The sequence below is a fragment of the Tiliqua scincoides genome, chromosome 11 (genome assembly GCF_035046505.1).
Source record: "Tiliqua scincoides isolate rTilSci1 chromosome 11, rTilSci1.hap2, whole genome shotgun sequence".
In the NCBI taxonomy this organism is placed as follows: domain Eukaryota; kingdom Metazoa; phylum Chordata; class Lepidosauria; order Squamata; family Scincidae; genus Tiliqua; species Tiliqua scincoides.
Genome location: NC_089831.1, coordinates 15593499 through 15614999, shown reverse-complemented (window position 1 = coordinate 15614999; position 21501 = coordinate 15593499). Strand labels below are relative to the sequence as shown.

Below are 21501 nucleotides of genomic sequence, written 5' to 3'. Positions count from 1 at the left end.
AACAGGAACCAAGCCAATACAGGAACTCCTTTGTAAACGCTTTTTTATAAACCTATAAATGAGATATATTTGCAGAATATCATTTGTCAAGTTCAGGTACCCTAAGATTTTAGTAAATAAAATAACTCTTTTGGTGACCGTTAACAGGCATTTCGAAGGTAAAATATTTAGAACTGCAAGTGGCCACTCAGAAGAGCAGAGGTCTCTGTTTTATAAAGAGGCAATAGGTGAATTTTTCGGAACAGAGAATCAGCAGCAGAGGCTGAGGGCTGAATGGTTAGAGCCTTCATCTCAAGTTTCCTTTAAGGGATGAGATCAATTAGCAGTAAAGCCACTGTGCGCTGCTTTCCACATCTGGTTTCAAGCACATCTTTCTATTGCATTACTAAACATCTGTACTGAAACAGCAGATATCAAGTATCGTTCACGTCATCAGCAGCTTGGTTTAACCCACGCATTGCCCACTGCCTATATGCGATTCCTTTGCATGCATAATAGCAACCCCTGCTGAGTAAGAGGCACTTTTTCAAGTGGGTGCTCCTTTTTTTTAGCAGGGGGAGAGTAACTGGCCCACCTCACCCCAGCACTGTCTGTTCTAGTGGCTGTCTGCTGGTATTCATTTGCATCTTTTTAGATTGTGAGCCCTTTTGGGACAGGGAGCCATTTAGTTATTTGATTTTTCTCTGTAAACCGCTTTGTGAACTTTGAGTTGAAAAGCGGTATATAAATACTGTTAATAATTAATAATAATAATAATGTGAAAAACAATTGGGTGGGCTTCCGTATAGGCATAAACAGGGCCCGATCCTATCCAGCTTTTCAGCACTGATGCTGATGCAGCTGTGCTAACAGGGTGTGCACTGCATCCTGCAGTGGGGGAACCAGTCACCAAGTCCTCCTCAAGGTAAGGGAACATTTGTTTCCTTACCTAGGGGCTGCATCAGTGCAGGAAAGTTGGATAGGATTGGGGCCTTTCAAGTTTTGGGTTGCTGTTTTGTTGGGGTTACTCTGGAATCATCCAGTAACAAATAGCTTTCCCTAAACTAATAACCATTAAATGAGCAAATATAATTAATTTGAACCCCCCCCCCCCACAAATAATAAATTTAGCTTACAGTATTTATAAATGATCTAAAATCTTTGAACTATTGGTGGAAAGAAATGTCATTCAAACCTGAAGTGGCTTCTGAAAACTGGAAGTGGCTTACAGCGGCTTCTGAGGGCCATTCTGAGACGCATAGAGGCCTACAAAGTGGGTCACTGAACCAGGAGAGGCCTCTGGCGGCTTCAGTAAGTAATGGGGCTTCTGGAATGGCTCCTACTTGGAGCCAAACTATTGCATGAGCAGACAGGCAGGAGGGCACAGGTTGCGACCCACTATGCTTGGCCTCACGACCCACACTTTGGGAAGCACTGCACTAGACCAAAGGTCTACTTGGACCAAGGTTATGTATGTACCAGCTGCAGCTCCCTGCAGAAGTCTTTTCCAGATCCTGCAACTGGGGTTGCCAGAGATACCAAAACTTCCTAAAGAGAAAGAAAAATTGATGGAGCCAGAGCATAACCATTTATTAACAGGAAAAATTATCTAACTGCTACAGGAATGGAAAATACAAACTCAACATTACAAAACCAAAAACAATGGCCAGACTCAGATGCAAGGCCAAACCAGGGTTTAGCGCTATGCAAACAATATGAGAGAGCAGCAGGCTTGCACTCATCTTCCCTTCCCCAGGCAAGAGAACTGCAGTTGGTTAACTAACGAGTGATAGGAACAAATCAGGACATCAGCCAGAATTGGATAACATGGTTTGTACCAACATAAAGTCAACAAACCACAGTTTCCTGAGTTTGTATGCAGTTAGGAACTGTGGTTTGTTCTGAAGTGAAACAGCATGAGGAAGGGGCCAGCAGCTCTTTTAGGTTTATTCACATTGTTCTGAAACATGGTTTTGTGTTACTTTGAAAATGAGCCGAAATGTCTTAAAAACAATACAAAATTATCCCTATAAAAGGTATATACACTTAGTTTAACCATCTTTAACAGTTCAGACTCGACCAGCTTCTTGGCATTTCTTCAGCAAAGGTTCGTCAGCCCGGAGGGCAAAAGTCAAGGTGCGCTTCTGATAGTACTGGGAGTCAAGCTCCAGGTTATCTATCACATCTGAGAGGAGATGGGCTCTCTCCACAGAGCATCCTGGTGCATCGTAGCTCAGAGCAGTGAAATGTACATGGAGGTGGTAGTAGGATGGCTGGTAATGCAGGTAGACCCGCAATTGGGACCCAGGAATTCCATAGCGCTTTACTATGGCTTCCTAAAAGGGAAAAAAGGCATAGTACATCAATGCATCGAACAAGTTGTAGCACATTTGTCCAAAAGATTGTCCAAAATCAAACATACTATATTACATATGAACCCTGGTTTCCTACATGGGGACCAGACAGCAGCATGGCACAAGAGAAGCAGGCACCCAGACCTCCCTTGGGGCACTGTACCTGTCCAGGAGTGCCAGAAATCCCTGATGTGCAGTCTGTGGCACCTGTATTGGACACACCTGTGCTGCAGGTGTCTACATCTACATTAGGACTGTCATTCTGCAGGAGGACTAGAGCCAGTGTTCACTACAGTTTCTGTGGTTCCTTGGGGGAAGCCATAATAGCTAAAATGGTTTAGAACTAGTTTAGACTTGTGGCCTAGATGTGTCACAGCACAGATAGGCAGGCAGGTGTCTTTCTTCTGCACTGCTTGCTCTTAGCAGTAAAAGCCTTATGCTCAGCATAGTCACACAGCCAGTGGGAACTGAAAGAAAGAAAGGGTGATTGGGGCAAGAGAGTCAAGACTGCTCACATCCCCAAGGTTTAATAGAAAAGGGGGGCAAGGAGTTGGGGAGAAACTGGCAAGCCCAGCATTTCACCCTTTGCCTGCCAGCCAAGCTGGCTTGTCATTTAAGTACAAGGCAGCAAAATCATTCAAGCAATCCTGTAAAAAGCATTACTGTTCAGACACACTATGCGCATTAATTAAAAGCCTGAAAAGTGAACTTGGGTGAACTGACTGGCTTCCAGCAAGTATCTCATAACCTGAGCCGTAAACAAAACAGTGTCAGGAAACAAGTAAGATAGTTGGTGTCGGGATGAACGGTCACAAGTCCTTTGGCTCAACTCTGCACAGCTTCCCACGTGACTTGCTGGCAGCATTCTTGGACTTCCTTGTTCCATCATCCTTGTTCCTTGTATCACCCCCTTGGCCTCACTGCTCTTTGCCCTCTGCTATTGACCATTCTTCCAGACACTAATTCTGACCCCTATACCATGGGAACTGCCTCACTCCAGAAGCGATCCCCAGATGGGACTACTGACTGGGGCAGATTCTAGCCCTAGGCTTACATCTAGGCAGGCTACTAACCCAAGGCCACCTCTCCTCTCAACATCTTCACCGTTCAGTTTGAGTTGCAAGCAAAAAATCCTTTGCTGACCTTAGACATAGTGCCCAGTGAATGACGACAAAGCGCAACTGGCCAGCCTTCCTGTGAGAAATTTTGTTTTTGGCCCTCTGACACACATAAACCTCATTTGATAGTGTATCTTTAATGGCAGCTCTCTTTCAGGCCTGCAGGAGCCAAGGCTCATTGATCCAAATGCGGTCCTTCTGGGATTGTTATCTCAGGATGATCGGCACACACAATGAAACACACACAGTCTTCCCAACAGCCTCAGTTAATTTGAAGGCCATTGCTACTGTGCGAACTACATGCATCTGGTTCTGAGCTGCCCCTTATCTTGAGTTTAAAAGTGCAGCGAATCAAAAGGGTTTGATTGAGATCAGCTGAGAAACACTTTCCACTGCCTACATCCTTTGCAATGGCTGTCAAAACTGCATAAACAACCCAAAACAGAAGCAATTTCAGGAACATTTTCAAGAGAATTTCAATTTAAAGAAACTCTGAAATGCTGGCATCAAGAACTTTCTTAGAGCTAAACGTTGATGGGGAAGAAAAAGTCTTGAATGCTCTTCCTACATAAAAAGGCTAGGCATGACCTCTGGTGAGAAAGGAAAATGACATCTGAATGTTCATACTGTCCCTGGCCCGGGATGATACCTACAACGACCTTATATAAATAAGTTAATAAATTCTGTTCCCAAAAGAAGATTCTGCAGCTCTTCCTCTACGAACAGGAAAACGGCAACTTCCAATTTCCTTGTGTCACAGGAGACAAGGGGAAATTTCATGCAGGTTTGCTCTTCTGGCATTATACTGCTCACATGAGTAGACTCCAAGTACTGCACTTATTTCTGGGAGAGACAGGCAGTGCTAATGTCTGTACTCGTTCTGAGTTTCTACCCACCATATCAAATGTAAACATGGAAAAAAATGCCTACCTTCCCTTCTTGCGCCATGTTCCTCAGCAAAGGTAGATGCTCAGCCGTAAGGTCCCTCAGTGATTTGATTCCCCGGCAGTGGCAGATAGCAATTAAGTATAAATCGTCAAGCTGCAAACACAAAATGTTTATTTAATCATTTCCATTTAAGCCCCAGCCTTTCACTTCACATGAAGGTCCCAAGGCAGCTAACAGCATATAACTATAAACATGAAGCAACAAACCCAATACAAACATCAAATATAAAACAAGACAGGCCCCCCTCCTCACACCAATTCATCTTTCAGTTGCAGCATTCAACGGCCATCAATTTGCAGAGCCCAAACGTCTGATGAAAGAAGTGGGGCTTCAGTCGTCCCCCTTATGTGCAGGGAGAGCAGAGGACAGAGGAATGGGGCAAGACATTCCATATCCAAAGGGCCACCACAGAGAAAGGCCTACCTAACCTAATGGACCACAGTGCAAAGTGTATGCAAAAGCTGTTCCTTCCTTTGATCAGAGTACGACAGTGTCCAGGTGGAACCCCTCACATCCCTTGGCTTATTGGTTCAGAAAGCAAACAAGGCTCAAGTTTGGACATTTGTGCCTGAGCCTGGACACTGGCCAATGGATCTCTAGACCTAGTGGTGGTCAGGGCCAGCTAGGCCATGAAGGCCAACTAAGGCAGTTGACTCAGCAGATTAGTAGAGGGTATGAATTGTCTGTAGGGTGACACCTCAGTTTCTGCACCCTTTGAAATGCAACAGGGGAACAGAGATGAAAAGGAAGCATGGAGGAGAGGCAGAGTGGTGGTGGAGGCAGCATTTGGAGTGATGCAGAGAAAAGGGGGGCAGCATCTGGCTTGACAACATGCCACACAAAGGGTGGTGGTGGTCATATTTGGAGCCTCCGATGCCACAGTTGTCTTGGGCCAGCCCTGGCAGAGGCAGAAACCGGTTTGCCATTTAGGAAGCTTGCTTACACCCCTTACTCTTCTTGCAACACAACAATAAACTGGATGATGCTGATGAGTCCCATAGCGGGGTCTGCATGTGAAGGACCCCACCTCAGCTCAAGGCCTGGACAAACTAACTTCTTGTTCTACACAAGCAGCCTTGTGCCAATGGTTTGATACTGTGAACAGCAGCAGCCCTGCCTTGCACTGGCCCTTTGGAGAATCCCAGGTTGATGACATACACATGCATTCAGAGTCCTTGCTGCCCTCCATCAGCCTGTCAGGATTCAAGTTCCATCATAATTAAAGTCCCTGTCTTTCTCAATTAAATTGCCACCCTGGAAAGAGAGAGAAGGATGTCCCCCCTCCAAGAGTCGCTTTGGAAATCCTATTGGACTTGAAGTCCATGGCAAGGTGCTGACAGCGATAAGGGACTGGTGATAAGGTGATAAAGGGACTGGAAACCATGCAAAGGAACTCTGAACAAGCATAAATGGCAGAACATTTAAACTGGTAAGACTCTTGTCCCACCACACCTTCACTACACCACACTAAATTATACTTTAAATTAAATAACTAACAACTTGGGGACTTAGGATAGAATTTGAATCAGCTGCCCTACTCTGCCCCACAAAAGGGCTGGACCCAAGACAGCTGTGCAATTTAAAAAGGCCCTGCTGAAAGTGTCCTTATATAGCAGCTGGAAAGCTTTTAAAGTTACATCCCTTGCAAAACTTGGGGCTATGTTTTCTGCAAAAAGCCTTGCTTCGGTGGGAATTGCTGTAGGAGTGCCAGCCTGCAAGATCTCTTGGGAGCAAGAGTGAAGAAAGTATAGGGAGTAAGAAGAAAGGAAATGGTCCAAAGCCTGAATGATAGGAGTCAATGAACAACTTGCCTTTAAACCTACTAATTAAATTTTTGAAGAAAATATATCCTGTCAAACACTTCACCAGCAGTGCCTTTATTGAGATACTGATGGATTTCTTTGCTTTAAACACTGTTATGCTGCCTTTCCACTGAAGGTTGAATAATTTAAGGTACAAATAATTCAACATCAATGAAAAACATGTGAAATAGCAGCACTAGTAAGGAATAAGACACCCACAGTAAGGAGTAAGATATCAAGGTCTCATTTTATAAACATCATAGTATTATTGTGAAACAGCTGTGGAAGGGAAGAGAGTCGTTTCAAGCCAGGGCTCATGCAGAGACCCAAGAGGGGGCAGAGAGAGCAGGATTAATGTAAACTCCATACCTGCCAACATTTCACAGGTGAAAAGATGGATACTTTTGTACTTCTACAACTCTTAGCCTCATAGCAATAACTAATGCTTGACGTTCATACACACTTCACAATATCCACGGTTCCACTTATTATCCCTGGTACTTATTTAACTCTGCAAGAGCCTATTCTATTGCTTATGGAACTCATGTGCTCTATAATACACTGTCAGTAATTCAAAATTAACCATACCAGCAATGAAATGTGAAACAGCAGGCAAGTCTGCAAGATGGTGCCCAACCTTACAATCCTACGCTCGCTTTCCTGGGAGTAAGTCTCATCGAGCAGAACAGGACTTGTTTATGAGTAAACAAGAATAAGACTGCACTGTTAAAGTGCTCTTTTGCATGTATATACACCCACCACAGTCACTAGAAGCAAGCTGCCAAATGCCACTGTGGACCCTCGCCTGGTATGTTGTCATCCTCACCATTTTAAAAACTGTGCAGACATCCCTGTGAAGGATGGAAAAAAAAAATGGTTGACAACCTTCAGTCTCGAAAGACTATGGTATAAGCCTACAGCACCCGGTATTCCCAGGCGGTCTCCCATCCAAGTACTAACCAGGCCTGACCCTGCTTAGCTTCCAAGATCAGACGAGATGGAACATCGACGTCTATCGACAGAACATCTTACTAACCTGCTTTTGATCCCATTTAAGATCAGGAATAAGAATAAAACCATTGGCAGGATCTGGATTTTCGTAGACTACCCGGTCGGCCTCAGCCTTCTTCTCCAGGATATTGTAGACCCACTAAAGAGACAAATGAATTATTTCTAAAAATAAACTACATATATCTTCAACATGTCAAAGTGCATCATTCTCCTCCGAGCAGCTCAAGCTCTTTTCATCGTTTTGTTCTCTGCAAGTGGAAACCTCATTGTAGGTCTCAGCTTTTAAAAAAAAAAATTGCATTTGGATTCACAAACAGGTCAAATGATTTCATACCTAATAAGATTTACAGTTAATTATCCATCAAACAATAAAATGTCATGCATCCGAACCACGACCAAGTACTACATTGCAAAGAGGAGATCATTCTCTAGATATACAAGGGTACTGTTGCCCTTTCAACATTTAAGTTAATGGTTAAGTTAAGGATTAAGTTAAGGTTGCATTTGTCTTTTCTACAAAACATTCCTGCAATTTCTGAAAGCAGAACACTCATTTCAATAGGGATTTAGAGATAGTTTATTCCAAGAGAACAATTGCAACACTCCTGCCTAAGAGAACTTGGAAAGAATTATCCCTGAAATTGACTTTGCCAAAGGAGACCAGTTTATTATTTTTTAATGTAGTTGAGGAGGGAAGAGAAAGAGAGACAAGACCTTTAGATACAAAAACTCCCTGCATACTTTGCTGGCACAGAAACAAATGCAGCAAAGCAATAATAATTAAGCCAGTAACTTCCAAATAGCATATCAAGACTTCTAGTGTGATGCCAGAAGTAAGTTTATCAAATACTTGAGGGCTGTACTAAATGGTTGGCAACCTTCAGTCTCGAAAGACTATGGTATAAGCCTACAGCACCCGGTATTCCCAGGCAGTCTCCCATCCAAGTACTAACCAGGCCTGACCCTGCTTAGCTTCCAAGATCAGACAAGATCAAGGATGTGCAGGGTAACAAGAACCCACTGACAGGAGAGGCTGACCAGCGCTACCCTGCATGATTCATGGTGCTGGCCTGAGTTAATTTCTAATCAGCTTCTCTTCGGGGGGGGGGGGGGGTAATTTTGCCACATCTCTGCAATAGGATCATTTGCTATTCTCCCGGCACAAATACATGACAAAATTACCTGCTTTCAAAAGAAGCTCTGGTTGACTTTGCTTTCTTCTTTATGAACTTTTGTGACTGATTATGGGTCTGGCTCCACATTCAGTGGCAAACATGGGCTTGAAACCATGCTCAGAAAGATGATTTAAGATGTGCATTCAATGTTCTCATGAAATTCACTGTATTTATATCTCACCCATATCCCAGGAGGTATGTGTAACCTCCTGATTTCAGAAATGGGCTGTGTCAGAATGCCAGATGCAAGGGAGGGCACCAGGATGCAGGTCTCTTGTTATCTGGTGTGCTCCCTGGGGCATTTGGTGGGCCACTGTGAGAGACAGGAAGCTGGACTAGATGGGCCTATGGCCTGATCCAGTGGGGCTGTTATGTTCACCTTTTCCCCTGAACTCTCCCCCCACCCATCTGCTTTCTAGCAGAGAGTAGTGCTCTAGAACTGCATTTGCCAATGAGGAGCTTCTTTGGCTCCGAATCTCATGAAAACATGCCAACAGGAAAGCCATTTTAAAAACAATTTTTTTTTTCAAAAGCCCAGGTTTGTGGTTCACCACACACAGGGATCACACTTTTCAAAAATAAGAATATGCGGAATAAAGGCAAAGGAAGATTTATTTTTCTTGAAGATCACTAGGCACTAGGATTCTGTTATGTTGTGCTTGAACCCTTGCGATGGGACATACCCAAAACCAAAAGCTACATGCAGGTGCCAAAAGCAGCTAATCTTGGTCATTCAAAGTTCTTTGCCACATTATGGTTGTCAGACATAATCCAGTCACATGGATCTCTTCTGAGGCCAAGGCTACAGCGTGTGAACCACATTTACACTTGCTCACTAATGATAAACATGGGCAGACGGGTGCTGCTCAACTGGTGTGTGTGGCAGAAAGTGGAGGCTGAACTGCCACCTTGCCTGAAGAAGCTAAGTGAGATCAGCTCAGGTTGTGCCTTTGGATGGGAGATCGGAAACTGGGTACAAGGTGCTGTGAGGGGGTGGAGGAGGAATATGGAGGTATCACCTGGCAAGAATGGATAACTGCTTGAGAACCTGGCTGGGCTTTGTTTTAGCTGTTGCCTGCAGAAGCACAGATGGCATGAGAGCTTTGCAGCCAGGAAAGATGATCGCACTGTGAAAAGGGAAGCCTCTGGAGAAATGAAGGGTTCTATGAAAAATAAGTTTAAAATCCCATTTGAAAAAATGGGGTTTTGGGCCAGCCTCCCAATGTACACTGCCTTGAACCTATGTGAAAGGCGGTATGTAAATACTGTAATAAATAAGTAAATAAATATTTCAAAACTGCAATCTAAGGAACAGGACTCAGCCATGGCATCAAGGCCAGTACTGGAACAGTACTCAAGTCACCCTGCTCCTTCCTGAAAGGAAACAGATGCTTGCTGCACATTAGCCCAGCTAGGAACTATTTATGTTGGCAGGGGAGATTTATTTTTTTTAAAGGGACTTTTGAAAGAAAGAAAGAAAGAAAGAAAGAAAGAAAGAAAGAAAGAAAGAAAGAAAGAAAGAAAGAAAGAAAGAAAGAAAGAAAGAAAGAAAGAAAGAAAGAAAGAAAGAAAGAAAGAAAGAAAGAAATTTGGAGAGCACATTTGGAGCCTGTGAAGCAACCTTTTGTCACCAGCTGCAAAAAGGCCAGCCTTCTGCAGCTGCAAATAATTAGATAAACATCGTAACAATGAACGCCACATTTTGCTGTGGTGTGCGATGGCAGAGCAAAGGCGAAGTTCATGGCCGCATCGTGCAGGCCTCCTCTGAAATGCTGCTGCTCTGTTGCATTTCAGAGAAAATGTGCATTTTGGCCACAAAGGGAATACAGTGTTGCTTGGAAGTCTCAGCAGATGTTGGCCTTTTTCTTCTCTCTCTCCCCTGTAAGAGGGCAATGCTGCTCCCAAAGAGACACTTTGTTCTCGATTTCTAATCTGAGAGGGGATAGGGGCACACTTACTTTGCATATAAGATGGTCCCAGGTTCATTTTCGGCAAAGGCTGGGAAAGAACCTTGTGTAAGAAACCTGCCAGTCAGTATTGACAACAGGAAGCTCAGATGAAAATCTGACTCAGCAAAACACAGTTCCCTATGTAGAGCTGCTAAAGATCAAGTCTGCAGTGAATGAAAACATATTTTGCTCATGCTCAAAGGCAGCCTCTTCTCCATTTTCTTTCACAAGTAGCAGAAACACATCTTGGCCTTGAAAATGCACTCCATGGGTACACCTGGCACTTTGGCTCAATATATGTCTGGCATGTTACCATGAATATTTAACCGCTGTAACTTTTTGCCCATTCTCATGAGATACTAGTAGGGGATGGGTGCTCCTGCACCAGCTCAGGAACGTACACAGCCTTGACAGAATTAAAAAAATAAAAATCATATAGTTTATGAATGGCAGGTACTGTCGTGAGAGGACACATTCCCTTGCTCGGCAATGCCTAGCCTCTTAGGACAACCGCTCCCCCCCCCGAAAATTTACAGCTCTCCAAGAGCATGGATTGGAGTAGGAGGGAGAGGCTCCACTATGTGGACCATGACTAATGACTTCATCAGCATTATGCAGTCTGTTTTCCTGATGATACACATGCAAACATATTCTATATGACACTAACAAAACGGAGAGTCTATGGGTGCACAATATGCATATTGAGGAGAGAGAAAATAGTTTGTGTGCTCAAAAAATGCAGTAACTCTACAAGAAAACCTCTATGTGGTCTAAAATGTCTGGATCATCTGAACAACTGCACGTGTACCATACTAACTAAATGATCCTTGTGGAAAAGCCTTAGAAGAGATTTCCAGGGCTAGGGTTACAAAAGAGGGGGAGGATCATGGAGGCGGCTGCAATCAGCAACACACAACAGCAACTAGGAGTATGGGCTAATTTCTGTGGTGCAGTCCTTGCCGTGCAGATCAAATCATTGACGTTATCTGGAACACACCTGCCTTCATCAACCTCTTGCACCAATATTATCTAATTAATTATAAAGCCAAAGTGGTGTGGCATTTCTTCAGTAATTACATTCCACTTTGTGCAATCAGTAAGTGCTGTGCCCAAGAGAGTCACCTTCATCATCCCTGGGGGAAAAAAACTCAAAATGTGTGTGCACTTTTAGGGCATACAGGGCACCCTATCAGGGCAAGGAATGAACCTGGTCCTGCCTCCCCCCTCCCCAACCACAGCTCTAACATACTATGATGCTGTATTTCCATGCTTTCCCTCCAATTGCTCCGTTTCTCTGGAACAAATGGGCGTGTTTCAGCCAGAACTCTTAACTCTTGGTTTAGTGCTAGGTCAACAAGTCTAAGGCAGTCTAAGGGAGTCTCAGGTTTGTGCTTCTCACCCACCCTGACCTTGGATGTGAAAAAAGAGCAAGAGCCTTTGTTCTCACTTTGAAACAAACAGTTCCCTATTACATAAGAACCTGGAGAAACTGTGATTTGCTAACTTACTATCATTAAAAGAGATCAGGACACTTAATGGTGGTGATATTGTTATCAGTCCAAATATGAAGTTTTATCTTAACTTCAGTTCATCATGACTGACTCTCTTAGTCATGACTAGCTAAACTTAGGACACAACCCATAATTAGTTAGCAAGCCACAGTTCCCCAGGTTTCTATGTAACAAGGAAGTGTGGTTTGTTCTTTAAGAGAAGGTAGAAGCTCACTCTTCTCCTCTTGTGCAAGAAAGGAAGAAGGGACAGGAGGAAGGACCCACAAAGGAATTATTTTTTTTGGAATTGTTAAAAAAGATTTGATAATTGATTTGATCAGACAAAAGGTTACACCTCTCATCAATAATAATCAATATAAGATTTTTAAATCATGTTTAAAGATTTCATGTTTAATGCTGTTCTTGTCACTGCAAAGAGGCAATATGTTCTCTGTCCAGCAGCCTTACATCCAAGAAGGATAATTTATCAGAAAAATCCTACTGCGTGTTGAATGCCTTCAAAACCCTGATGAAATTGCATCCAACAAGAAGTCCAACTAATTGCTAAATCTTGTAAGTGCTCGTAATTATTCCTCTGAAAGACTGAGTCACAAAGCCCATCTCCTGAAATGGGCTGAATGCCTTTTGAAAAGGCCTTGATCTGGCTCCAAGGAGTGGCATGATTAGTTCTGCATACCTACATGTGGTTTGGATATGTGCTACTCAAGCAGCACCCCCCTCCCCCCTCTCCCATGGCATATGGCAAATTCCTTCAGAAACTAAGGGGAGCTTCATAAACACCTTGTGTTGCAGCACCTCAGGTCTGCCATTCAAACAGGGGGGAAAGCCAAAAATTCCACTGGGCATTCCACTGGGCCCTGGGTGCGCCTGAAGAAGCTCTTTGGATTCCAGCCACAGACCGTACCAGGACATATTCATAACAAGCAATTACATTCCACACCTGGATGCTGAAGCTTTGCGATTGGATAAAAGGCAGAGTAATGTTCTTGTAATCTTCTGCCGTCTCCTGGATGAGATATACTTCTTGACGCAAGTACTTCTGAAGATGTTTCTCCGTTGCTGGGTACACCACAGTAGTCTTTATCTCTGGAATTGTAAACATATTTGCACAGTATGATTATCATCAGAAAAAAAAAACCCTGAGTCTAAGCAATTCTGTCTGTCTCTGTGACTGCTTTCAAGAACTGCCGCTACGTTGTTTGCCAAGAGTAACCTTGGATGCAAAGAGGATGGTATGGTAGCCATGTACTCCCATTTCAGGTCTAGAGACCACAACAGGTCCAGAACTGGAGGCTGGATGGATGTGAGATGAAAATTCAGCCTACAAACCACCATCTTATCCTGGCCAGAGGAGAGAACTGCAGGGAGACCCACTAAAGTAACGGGATGTCCCATATCCTTTCCACTTGAATGTCTTTCAGCAACACTATTCTGCAGTCAGTTGGAAATACAATTTTGAGTCTTGCTCTCACGTGGCACTTATAGTGCTATAATACAGGTCTGTAACACAGTGGAACAGCTACTTTGCACTCAGGAGGTCTCCAGTTCTTTCCCTGTTATCCCAGGTATGGCTAGGTATGTCGCCTCTCTGAAACCCTAGAGAGATACGGCCAGTGAGCGTGGACCAGTCGGACAGTGGCACCGATGGTATGACACAACATAAGGCAGCTTTTGACATTCCGGCTCCCCACTACAATCTCTTTCCATGGGCTGGATCATGAACATATTCACTCAGACACACGTCTCGTTTGGCTGAATGGGACTTGCGCTCTGGAAAGTATGTTTAGCACATTTGCTGCCTTCAGTTAGCACAAGTCTCCCCATTTGTTGCGATTTAAAGCAGTCCCTGAAGCAGAACCGATTGTTCTGAAGCATAGCTGAAACTGGCCTTTTTAACTGTTTCCTAAATGGGTTCCCTCTTGGCTACCTTACTCTCAGATTTGCCATCCAAAGAGTTTCCCAGGAACTTGCAAGCAGTGCCTTCTCAAAGCAATCTCCAAGGACCGAAGTGGAGCACATGCTGAGCCAGAACTGGAGGTCAGTGTCCCAGCTGTGCCTTCCCTCAGCAGCAACGTGTAGCAGCCCAGGAACCACAGGGCTTGTTGCTGCCACTGGGGAAGGCCCTCTAGGAGTTCCTTCTTCTCTTTCTCCTCATTCAAAGGAAACCTTCTGCAGAAGCAAAATAGGAAACTATATGAAAAAGATTCCTCCCTGCAGGGGGATTCTTGAGAAATGGATTCCCTTCTGGAACCTCAAGGGTCCCAGTTACTGGGCAACCTTCGTGCAGCTCTGCCCCCCTGCCCCTTTCTGCTCTTCAAAGTACTGACGGGGTGGGTGTCAGTACTGCTTTGCCAGTTCACGAGGGTGCTTCAGTTCAATATACAGAAAAAAAAAAAGCTGCTGCATATCAGATCTGGAAAAAAGATGGAAGGACAACTCAGAAGAGAAGGGAGTGCACCAATTTAGCAATGGTGCTGTCTGGATCTTTTTGTAACAACTAAGTGAACTTCAGAAAAAAAGAGTTAGTATGGAAATAACTTGAGACAGCCTCTATGGTGTCAATTTCTTCTGGAAGAGAGAGTAAAGTCTTTGTTATAAATGTGTTCTTTTTCAAATGCACAGGTTTAGCAGCCAACATAGCAACTGGGTATCCTGAAAGCATTTATCAGCACCATTAAATCCCCCAAAACAGCTTCTGCCAACCTACTTAAAACAGCTTCTACAGATTCAATGCAAATCTGATTTGAGCCCCACCTTGACAGATGGGTGAGAGCTGCATGACAGATGCTCAGAATAGCCAACTCTCCATGAAAGTGTCTACCTAAATATCCAAGTTTGAGGATGTCCATACTGGGAAGCGAAATCCATAGCACCAGGTATACCAGTGGGCACTGGTAACTTACAGTCAAAATCAGATGGGGAAGGCTGCATGAGCTTCACAAGAACTGATTGTTCAGGGAAATGAAATTGAGACACATATGGGAAGCAGACAGAATTGACCTATTTTGTCACAAGGATGACTTAGAGAACATGACATTTGAAGAGTCCAATTCCCCTAGAGTCTGATGGATGCTAGTAAAGAACAGTCTGTGCTGATTTGTTCAGTTTGTTCCCAAGGATGGGTGGGAAGGGATAACCTAGCGAAAAGCGTGTGACTGCTTCTTCAGTGTCAGTCAATGAAAGCAGAACAGCCACACAATCTGGATGTTCAGGACCATTTCCAAGGGAGAGGTTCTCAAACATGAGATGGATAAAATCCATACAAACAACACTGACCACAGAGAAAATAATAGGGCCAAAAAAACCCGACTGAAATCCCAAGAGATTCAAGAAGGAATGTATGGAAATGGACGCACCTAGCAGGTGGCCATCCTGGACCTACAAAGACTTCATTTGATGTTCTGGACCCAATTTGCATTGTCAAGTTTCCTTGGTGGGGAAATCCAACCTTTACCCAGGAGAGAAAGAAGAAACTGCTGCCATGTTGCAGGGCCAACATACAATAAGATAATTCATCATGGGCTCACACAGCTGGACTGCTGCAAGGCCCCAGACATGCTAAATTGGTTTGGCCCTCCGGAAAGGAGATACAACTTGGGAAATACTATATGATAACTCCCATTGCTTCCCTATGCCTTCTAATCCACATGCTTGACATTACTCCCAGAATTCTTTGCTCTCATCACTTGGTATGTAAAAAGCATTTTTGTCTTGCTCTGTGTTTCTTTACTGATAGATTGTTTCATGACCTTCAGTTCGGGATCAAGCATGAAACAAGATTAGGCCCCGCTTATTAATGATCATTATTTAATAGCATCTGGCCAAATAAGCAAGATAGATGTTGATATGCTTAACTTCAGTGTTTACATTTGGACAATTAAAGAAAACAAATGATGCAGGAGATCTGAAGGAATTCATGAAATAATTTCTGGTTTGAAAGACATGGGAAAGGCATTTCTTGGTCAAGGGTTTTGGAGTAAGCAAAGTCTGGCCTCTTCCACACGGCCCACAAGGCACTTGGACAGATTTTGCTTGCAGCATCTTTCATGCAGAGCAGCAGCGCTGGCTGATTTTAACTCCACTATACATTAACAAACGTGACTGAGCCTGGAAACCTTGGATAGCCATTTCCAACATGAGCTGATGCAGTGCAGCGGATACGAGACTGGGTGGCAAACTAGGACTTCCCCTGTTTGAACCTGGCCTCAGCCTGGAACTCGATGGGCAGTCTTAAGCAAGCAGCTCTCTCTCAGCCTCCACCTTCCCATCTGCAATATGGAGATAATACTTGCAATCATTCTGTATGGTAAAGACTACATCAAGATAATGGATGTGCACCCTCAGCAAGCACTACATAAATTCTAAGTATGTTTTCCTTACCTAAAGCCAGACCTCACGATTATCACAAGAAGTCCAGGACTATGTCAACAACAACTTTGAAACACAAAAATAAAACAAGCTTTAAAAAAAATACTTTGCTGTTTCTTCCCTTGCCCTCTCTCTCTCTGAAGACCTTCCAATCCCTCCTGCTTTATTTATCCCGTGCTCTGTTGCTGCTGCTTTGATTGCCTGTACAGCCAACCTCCACATCACAGCTAGTTGACTCATCAGCTCCTGGCACATTTGCTTGGGCTTAATAAGCCAAATTAATTAATAAGCCATGGTATTGCAGTGTCACTTTTCACGGGCTGGAAAACTCATTCAGATGCTCTTCTTGGGTTACAGCTGCACTGGGGGTGGAGAAACTCCTCCACCACTTCCATTTCAAGGCAGGACTGGTTTATTTTGTCTCTCCTTAACATGCCAGCTGTGCTTACTGGTTAACACACTTGCTCTGAGTCCTCAGAGGGTAGCTTAGGCTGAAAGTGGAACTAGTACAGCTGGGAGGCTGAACTTGCCCAGATACCAGAATCATGACCCTTTCACCCAAAGGCAGAGCAATTTGGGGAACCAGCCTTGCAGCATGATCCTATGGAGAGTTAGGTGCAGACTCACTGTATTGAAATTAATGTGTTTAAGCATGTGTAATTCTGTATAGCAGTGGTTTCCAAACTTGGTTGGGAAGTTGGCTGTGGAGCCCTTTGAACTCACAGGGGAGCCACACAGTCTATTTTTCCCAGTTAGATGGGCCAAGATCATAAGAACATAAGAAGAGCCCTGCTGGATCAGGCCCAGGGCTCATCTAGTCCAGCTTCCTTTATCTCCCAGTGGCCCACCAGATCGCAAAAGATCTTGCATAATCTCAGCCCAGCAAGCTGGGAAGGCCACATGGCACCCCTGTGAGTGCACCATGGCACACAGTTAGGGGACCACTACTGTATAGGATTAACACACATACCCAAATTAGGGAGATCTCACTCTCTCTGTAGATGTACAGTGCGGCCCACCCATATCCCCATTCACTTCTCATCACCACAGTCCTCAATACAATCCAAAAACATGTCCAAAAACATGTACAAGCAGAGGCTCAGTCACACCAGCTAACACGACATCCTGACAAAGAAAGAAGTGGGGTCCACCACCCTTTGGGCAGCTAGGCAAACTTCCACCAATAAGTTCCTTCAACCCCACCCCACGCCTCATAAGGATTAGGAACCAAACTTACAGATGATATTCTTGGACATTCCTTCTTTGGCCACTTTTTAGAAACATGTACTGCAGAACATTTTTTATAGCACCAACCCCTTTGGAAATGAACTGAAAGCAACTAAAAGCATGGCTACTGACGCATTATTAAACGGTTTTACTCAGAAACATTTCGGACTGCTATCTGGGCAGTGAACTGCCTAGGGAACATTTTTGGTGTTGTTAAAAAGGAACAAATAAATGCCAAAAAAAGAGGGGGGAAAAACCAAAACCACCAATTTGGATATAAGTTTTTGCCGTGGGAAAGAAAAACCCTTAAGAATTTCTTTTGGTAGGTGTATGTATGGGCCATGGATATTGTTGCACAGCAGACTGGAAGTTGCTAAGCAGGGATTGTCGGAAAATAGAACAAAAATTATTAATAGACAAAAATGCGCTTTAAGAATTGCCTCCGGGCAATGAGGGAGGGAAGATTTCTGTAAGCTGAAAGAGAGTCTGTTCTTTTCTCCCCTCACCAGGCTGTTGATGGCTAACTAATGGCTGACACAGGGAGATACTGAAAGCGAATATTTCATATGGGCAACTGATTTTGGTGGACTTATGAGCAAAACTGGAATAAAAGAACACTGTAAACAAGCCAAAAGAATTTTTGGATGCAATGGTTTAATTGAGGTTACATTCCCACTAGGAAACTGGCAAGCTGCGCTGGTAACAGGAAGAGCCTGGGACAGAGAACACCAGGATCCCACTTGATATCTGCCTCTAATTAACTTGTTACAGCCAGCTGTATGGATGACCCTCAGCTTCCCAAACTACAAAGCATTACCAATGAGGGTCTGAAGGAGTTTGCTGCAGGCAGTAAAAGAATGTGGTAACTTCAGGTCACGGGGATCAGGGAAGTGCAGCTGAGTTTCTTAAGCTCATTAGCTTCCGACATGGCTGGCCAAAAAGAATGCTGAGTGTTATGGCAGTGGGGGAAAGAAAGGGAAGCACCGGGGTGGGGAACATGGTATAAGATGAGGCCAGGAAAAGTAATATGGAAGAAGAGGATATGGGGTGGTGGTGGAAGGAGAGCCATCCTGCTCACAGTTCATTTGACAAAGTCTCCTCCAACATTACACTTTTAATAGTTATTGCTTACATGTGGTTCAGCGTTTTCCCTTCAACAATGAGGGCTAGCATCTTGAGTCTATACAAAGAAAGGCGGAGGCATTCAGGATTCTGCTTACACTCATGACACACAATGACATCAACACAATTACTTGTTAATAATACGGAATTTGGCACCCTTTGCTTCGCACTCCATTTTGCTCCAGCTTCCGCACCATTAAGAAGCATGCTGTGCATTTTAATGGGCCTCAGAAGGTTGCTTTGTGCTTTATGAAACAGCTAATATAAACCACTTACTCAAGTCGGCCCTGGACAAATCATAACCCAAGTTGGATGCAAGAGATCAGGGACTGTCCCCATACTGCAGATGGGAGAGATGAGGCAAAGAGGTGGTTTTGCCAACCTGCCTTTAACAACCTGCCTTTAATGGCAGAAACGGGACTCTAACTGAGGGTTTCTGAATTTGTAGCTCAGTCTCTTAGCTAGGTTCGGCTGAGCCAGTGACAGTATCAACGGCTGAGAAGCAATCTGAACCTGACTCTCTGTGTTGTGAGCTAGTGCCACCATCCATCATATTAGGCTATCTCTTTGGCAGTGTTTTCCTATGCAAACACCTTTATTAAGTCTCACTAGGTCAATGCACACAGTATCCCAAGGTTTGAAGAGTAATTTTAAAGAGAAATCTACTCCCAGGTCCACTCATTTGGGAGAAAGCATTTTTCATGCAGGAGCCTGTCTTGAAAAAAGCTCTAGATGACAGGGTGCAGCCCTATGCACTGACAAGGCACACAGATGGGGAACCTGTCTCTTTGTCATTGAGGACAGATTAAGCAGATTACCTGTGTTTATATAGCTTATCGAACTTGTATCTAAGCATGGTGTGTAGTTCAAGCACAATTCATCATCCAAAAAGATAATAATCGGCAGAGTATTAGGACTCTGTTCAACTGTACCAACTTACAAACCATTAATCTTTAAGAATCAAGTTCTGTGCTCCGGCAGCCCTGTTTACACTCGGTCCTTAAAAGTCCTTCAGATCAAGACTCAGACACACTTTGGGGAGGGAGAGAAAATATAACTAGAAGATTTATGATTGCAGCTGATATCAAACCCCCCCACCTTACCTTAGTTTTCTTCCTGGTTTTCTAGCATTTCCTCTCATCTTCTCATCTCCTCTCATCTTCCCCACCTTATTATGTGATCTGATGACACTGTGCCTTCACCTTCCACTAAAGCTAAGCCTCAGTAATGGAACCAAGCAAGTCAAATTTTACACTGCAATCCCCTTGCATGCAGGGACCTATCTTTTTGGTTTACTCTGTAAAGAGCTGTAGATCTTGATGGATCATCAGCCTTAAGGGTGAGAACCAATAATAATAACAATAATTGAAAGCTCTAGTTCTCAGTGGCTGAACAATACACTTGCATGGTGCAATTGCAGAATATGTGGAGTTCTGTTAGTTAAATACTCCTGGCAAATGCAACAACAAAAGCGATGAGTTGTTACCAAGGGCATAAGGCCATTGATAAAAGCTCTCCAAGATTAATGTAGTGAAAGAGAAGCCTGAGGAACCTATAACAAGCTGATGGATGTTCCCAGAACACGTGGACAGTGTTTGCAGAGAGTTTACAGTAGGCAATATAAAATCAGTGTGTTTGACTTTAGATTAAGATTCTTGGCAGGACCTTTCTAAGTTAAGGCAATGTACGTTTTCACCCCCAACATTCAATTGCTCTGACCTCAGGAACAGTAAGCCAAATAAAACACAAAACCGACAAGGAGGATCACTTTCAGGCTGGAGATCCATTGCAATCCTCAGATGCCTATGGCTCCCAAAAGGAGACAACAACCAACAATTCCAGTGTATGAAATGTGAATCACTTGCCGGGGGGGGGGGGGGGGAGGAAAGGAGGCCATAAAATTTAATTGCAGAATATGGAAAGAAACCATTAATAAGACATCTGAGTCACTTTTAAAGAAAAGTATGGGACAATTACATTAAGGATGGAAAAATAATAAAAGGGATTTAAAACGAAACTCATTTGCACACCTCATAAAAAATGTTCAGATGTCTCTTTTCAAGAATTTACTATGGTGAGAACGTTTTGCATGTAAATTCAAAGTCACATTAAAATTGAAGTTACCAGCTGGACACCGGGCACAGACTTTGTAATCCAAAGTGGCAACTGACAAGGGGACCAAGATTCCTCCTCTCCAGGTGGGCAAAGTGGGAGAGGGAGGGAACAAGCAGAAAGAGCCAAGAGTGCTTTCTCAATTGTCTCTCCCTTTTCCATAGGTACTTTAAAAGCCTACATCACATGTCTAAGTTGCATGATGGCAACCCTGACTTAAGTTATGTGGCTGATAAGCATGCATCCATAAAGCAAATAGCAGCCCTTGGGAGACTGGCAGTGGGTGCTCCCGTGTACTCCAGAGTCGTTTGTTTGTTTTACCCCAAGCAAGTGTTCCATGCGCCATTTGATAAGTTACTTTGCAAGCTGGGAGCGTTGCAGTTTAAAACACTGAGACCAAGAGGGTGAGAAGCTGTTGCAAACTAGAGGGATGGACGCAAACCTCCAAACAGGCAGAAAAATAGTTCTGTCTTTCAAGAGGGGGCATAGGGAGAAGCTCTTGGAGACCACGCAGGTCTAGACTATAAGATACAGAAAAAGAAGGTGGTAGGGTCCCAATGTGGCAGATTTGCAATATTTTTGAATATTCCCTATGAGCAAAGATCCTTGCAAGTAGAAAACTAGAGTAACTGTGAGGTGGCTCTGCTCAAGGTGATAGCTTTCTGGACTCCTGGTATGGACTTCTACCAATAATTTGGCAAGGTGTAGAAAAGGAATTACTGTAATGTTTATTGGGACTGGTGGAAAAGATCTTCTCTGTGATCTGTGCTCAGTAACACAGAACATGTCTTGCATGCAGAAGTTCCCAAGTTAAATCTCTGGCAC

The 21501-nt window shown here is 43.8% G+C and overlaps 1 protein-coding gene across 2 annotated transcripts in view; it reads right to left on the bottom strand.

Annotated features, from left to right (window-relative positions):
- Positions 1–1559: 1559 nt before the first annotated feature.
- Positions 1560–21501, bottom strand: part of DCPS (decapping enzyme, scavenger) — a 39773-nt gene continuing 19831 nt past the window's right edge. For both annotated transcript variants that reach the window (XM_066639511.1, XM_066639512.1), the window contains exons 3-6: positions 12788–12933; positions 7238–7351; positions 4382–4492; positions 1560–2315 (exon numbers count right to left, since the gene is read on the bottom strand). In XM_066639511.1, coding sequence (XP_066495608.1) covers positions 2049–2315; positions 4382–4492; positions 7238–7351; positions 12788–12933 — 638 coding nt within the window. In that variant the 3' untranslated portion in view covers positions 1560–2048. The remainder of the gene's footprint in view (positions 2316–4381; positions 4493–7237; positions 7352–12787; positions 12934–21501) is intronic.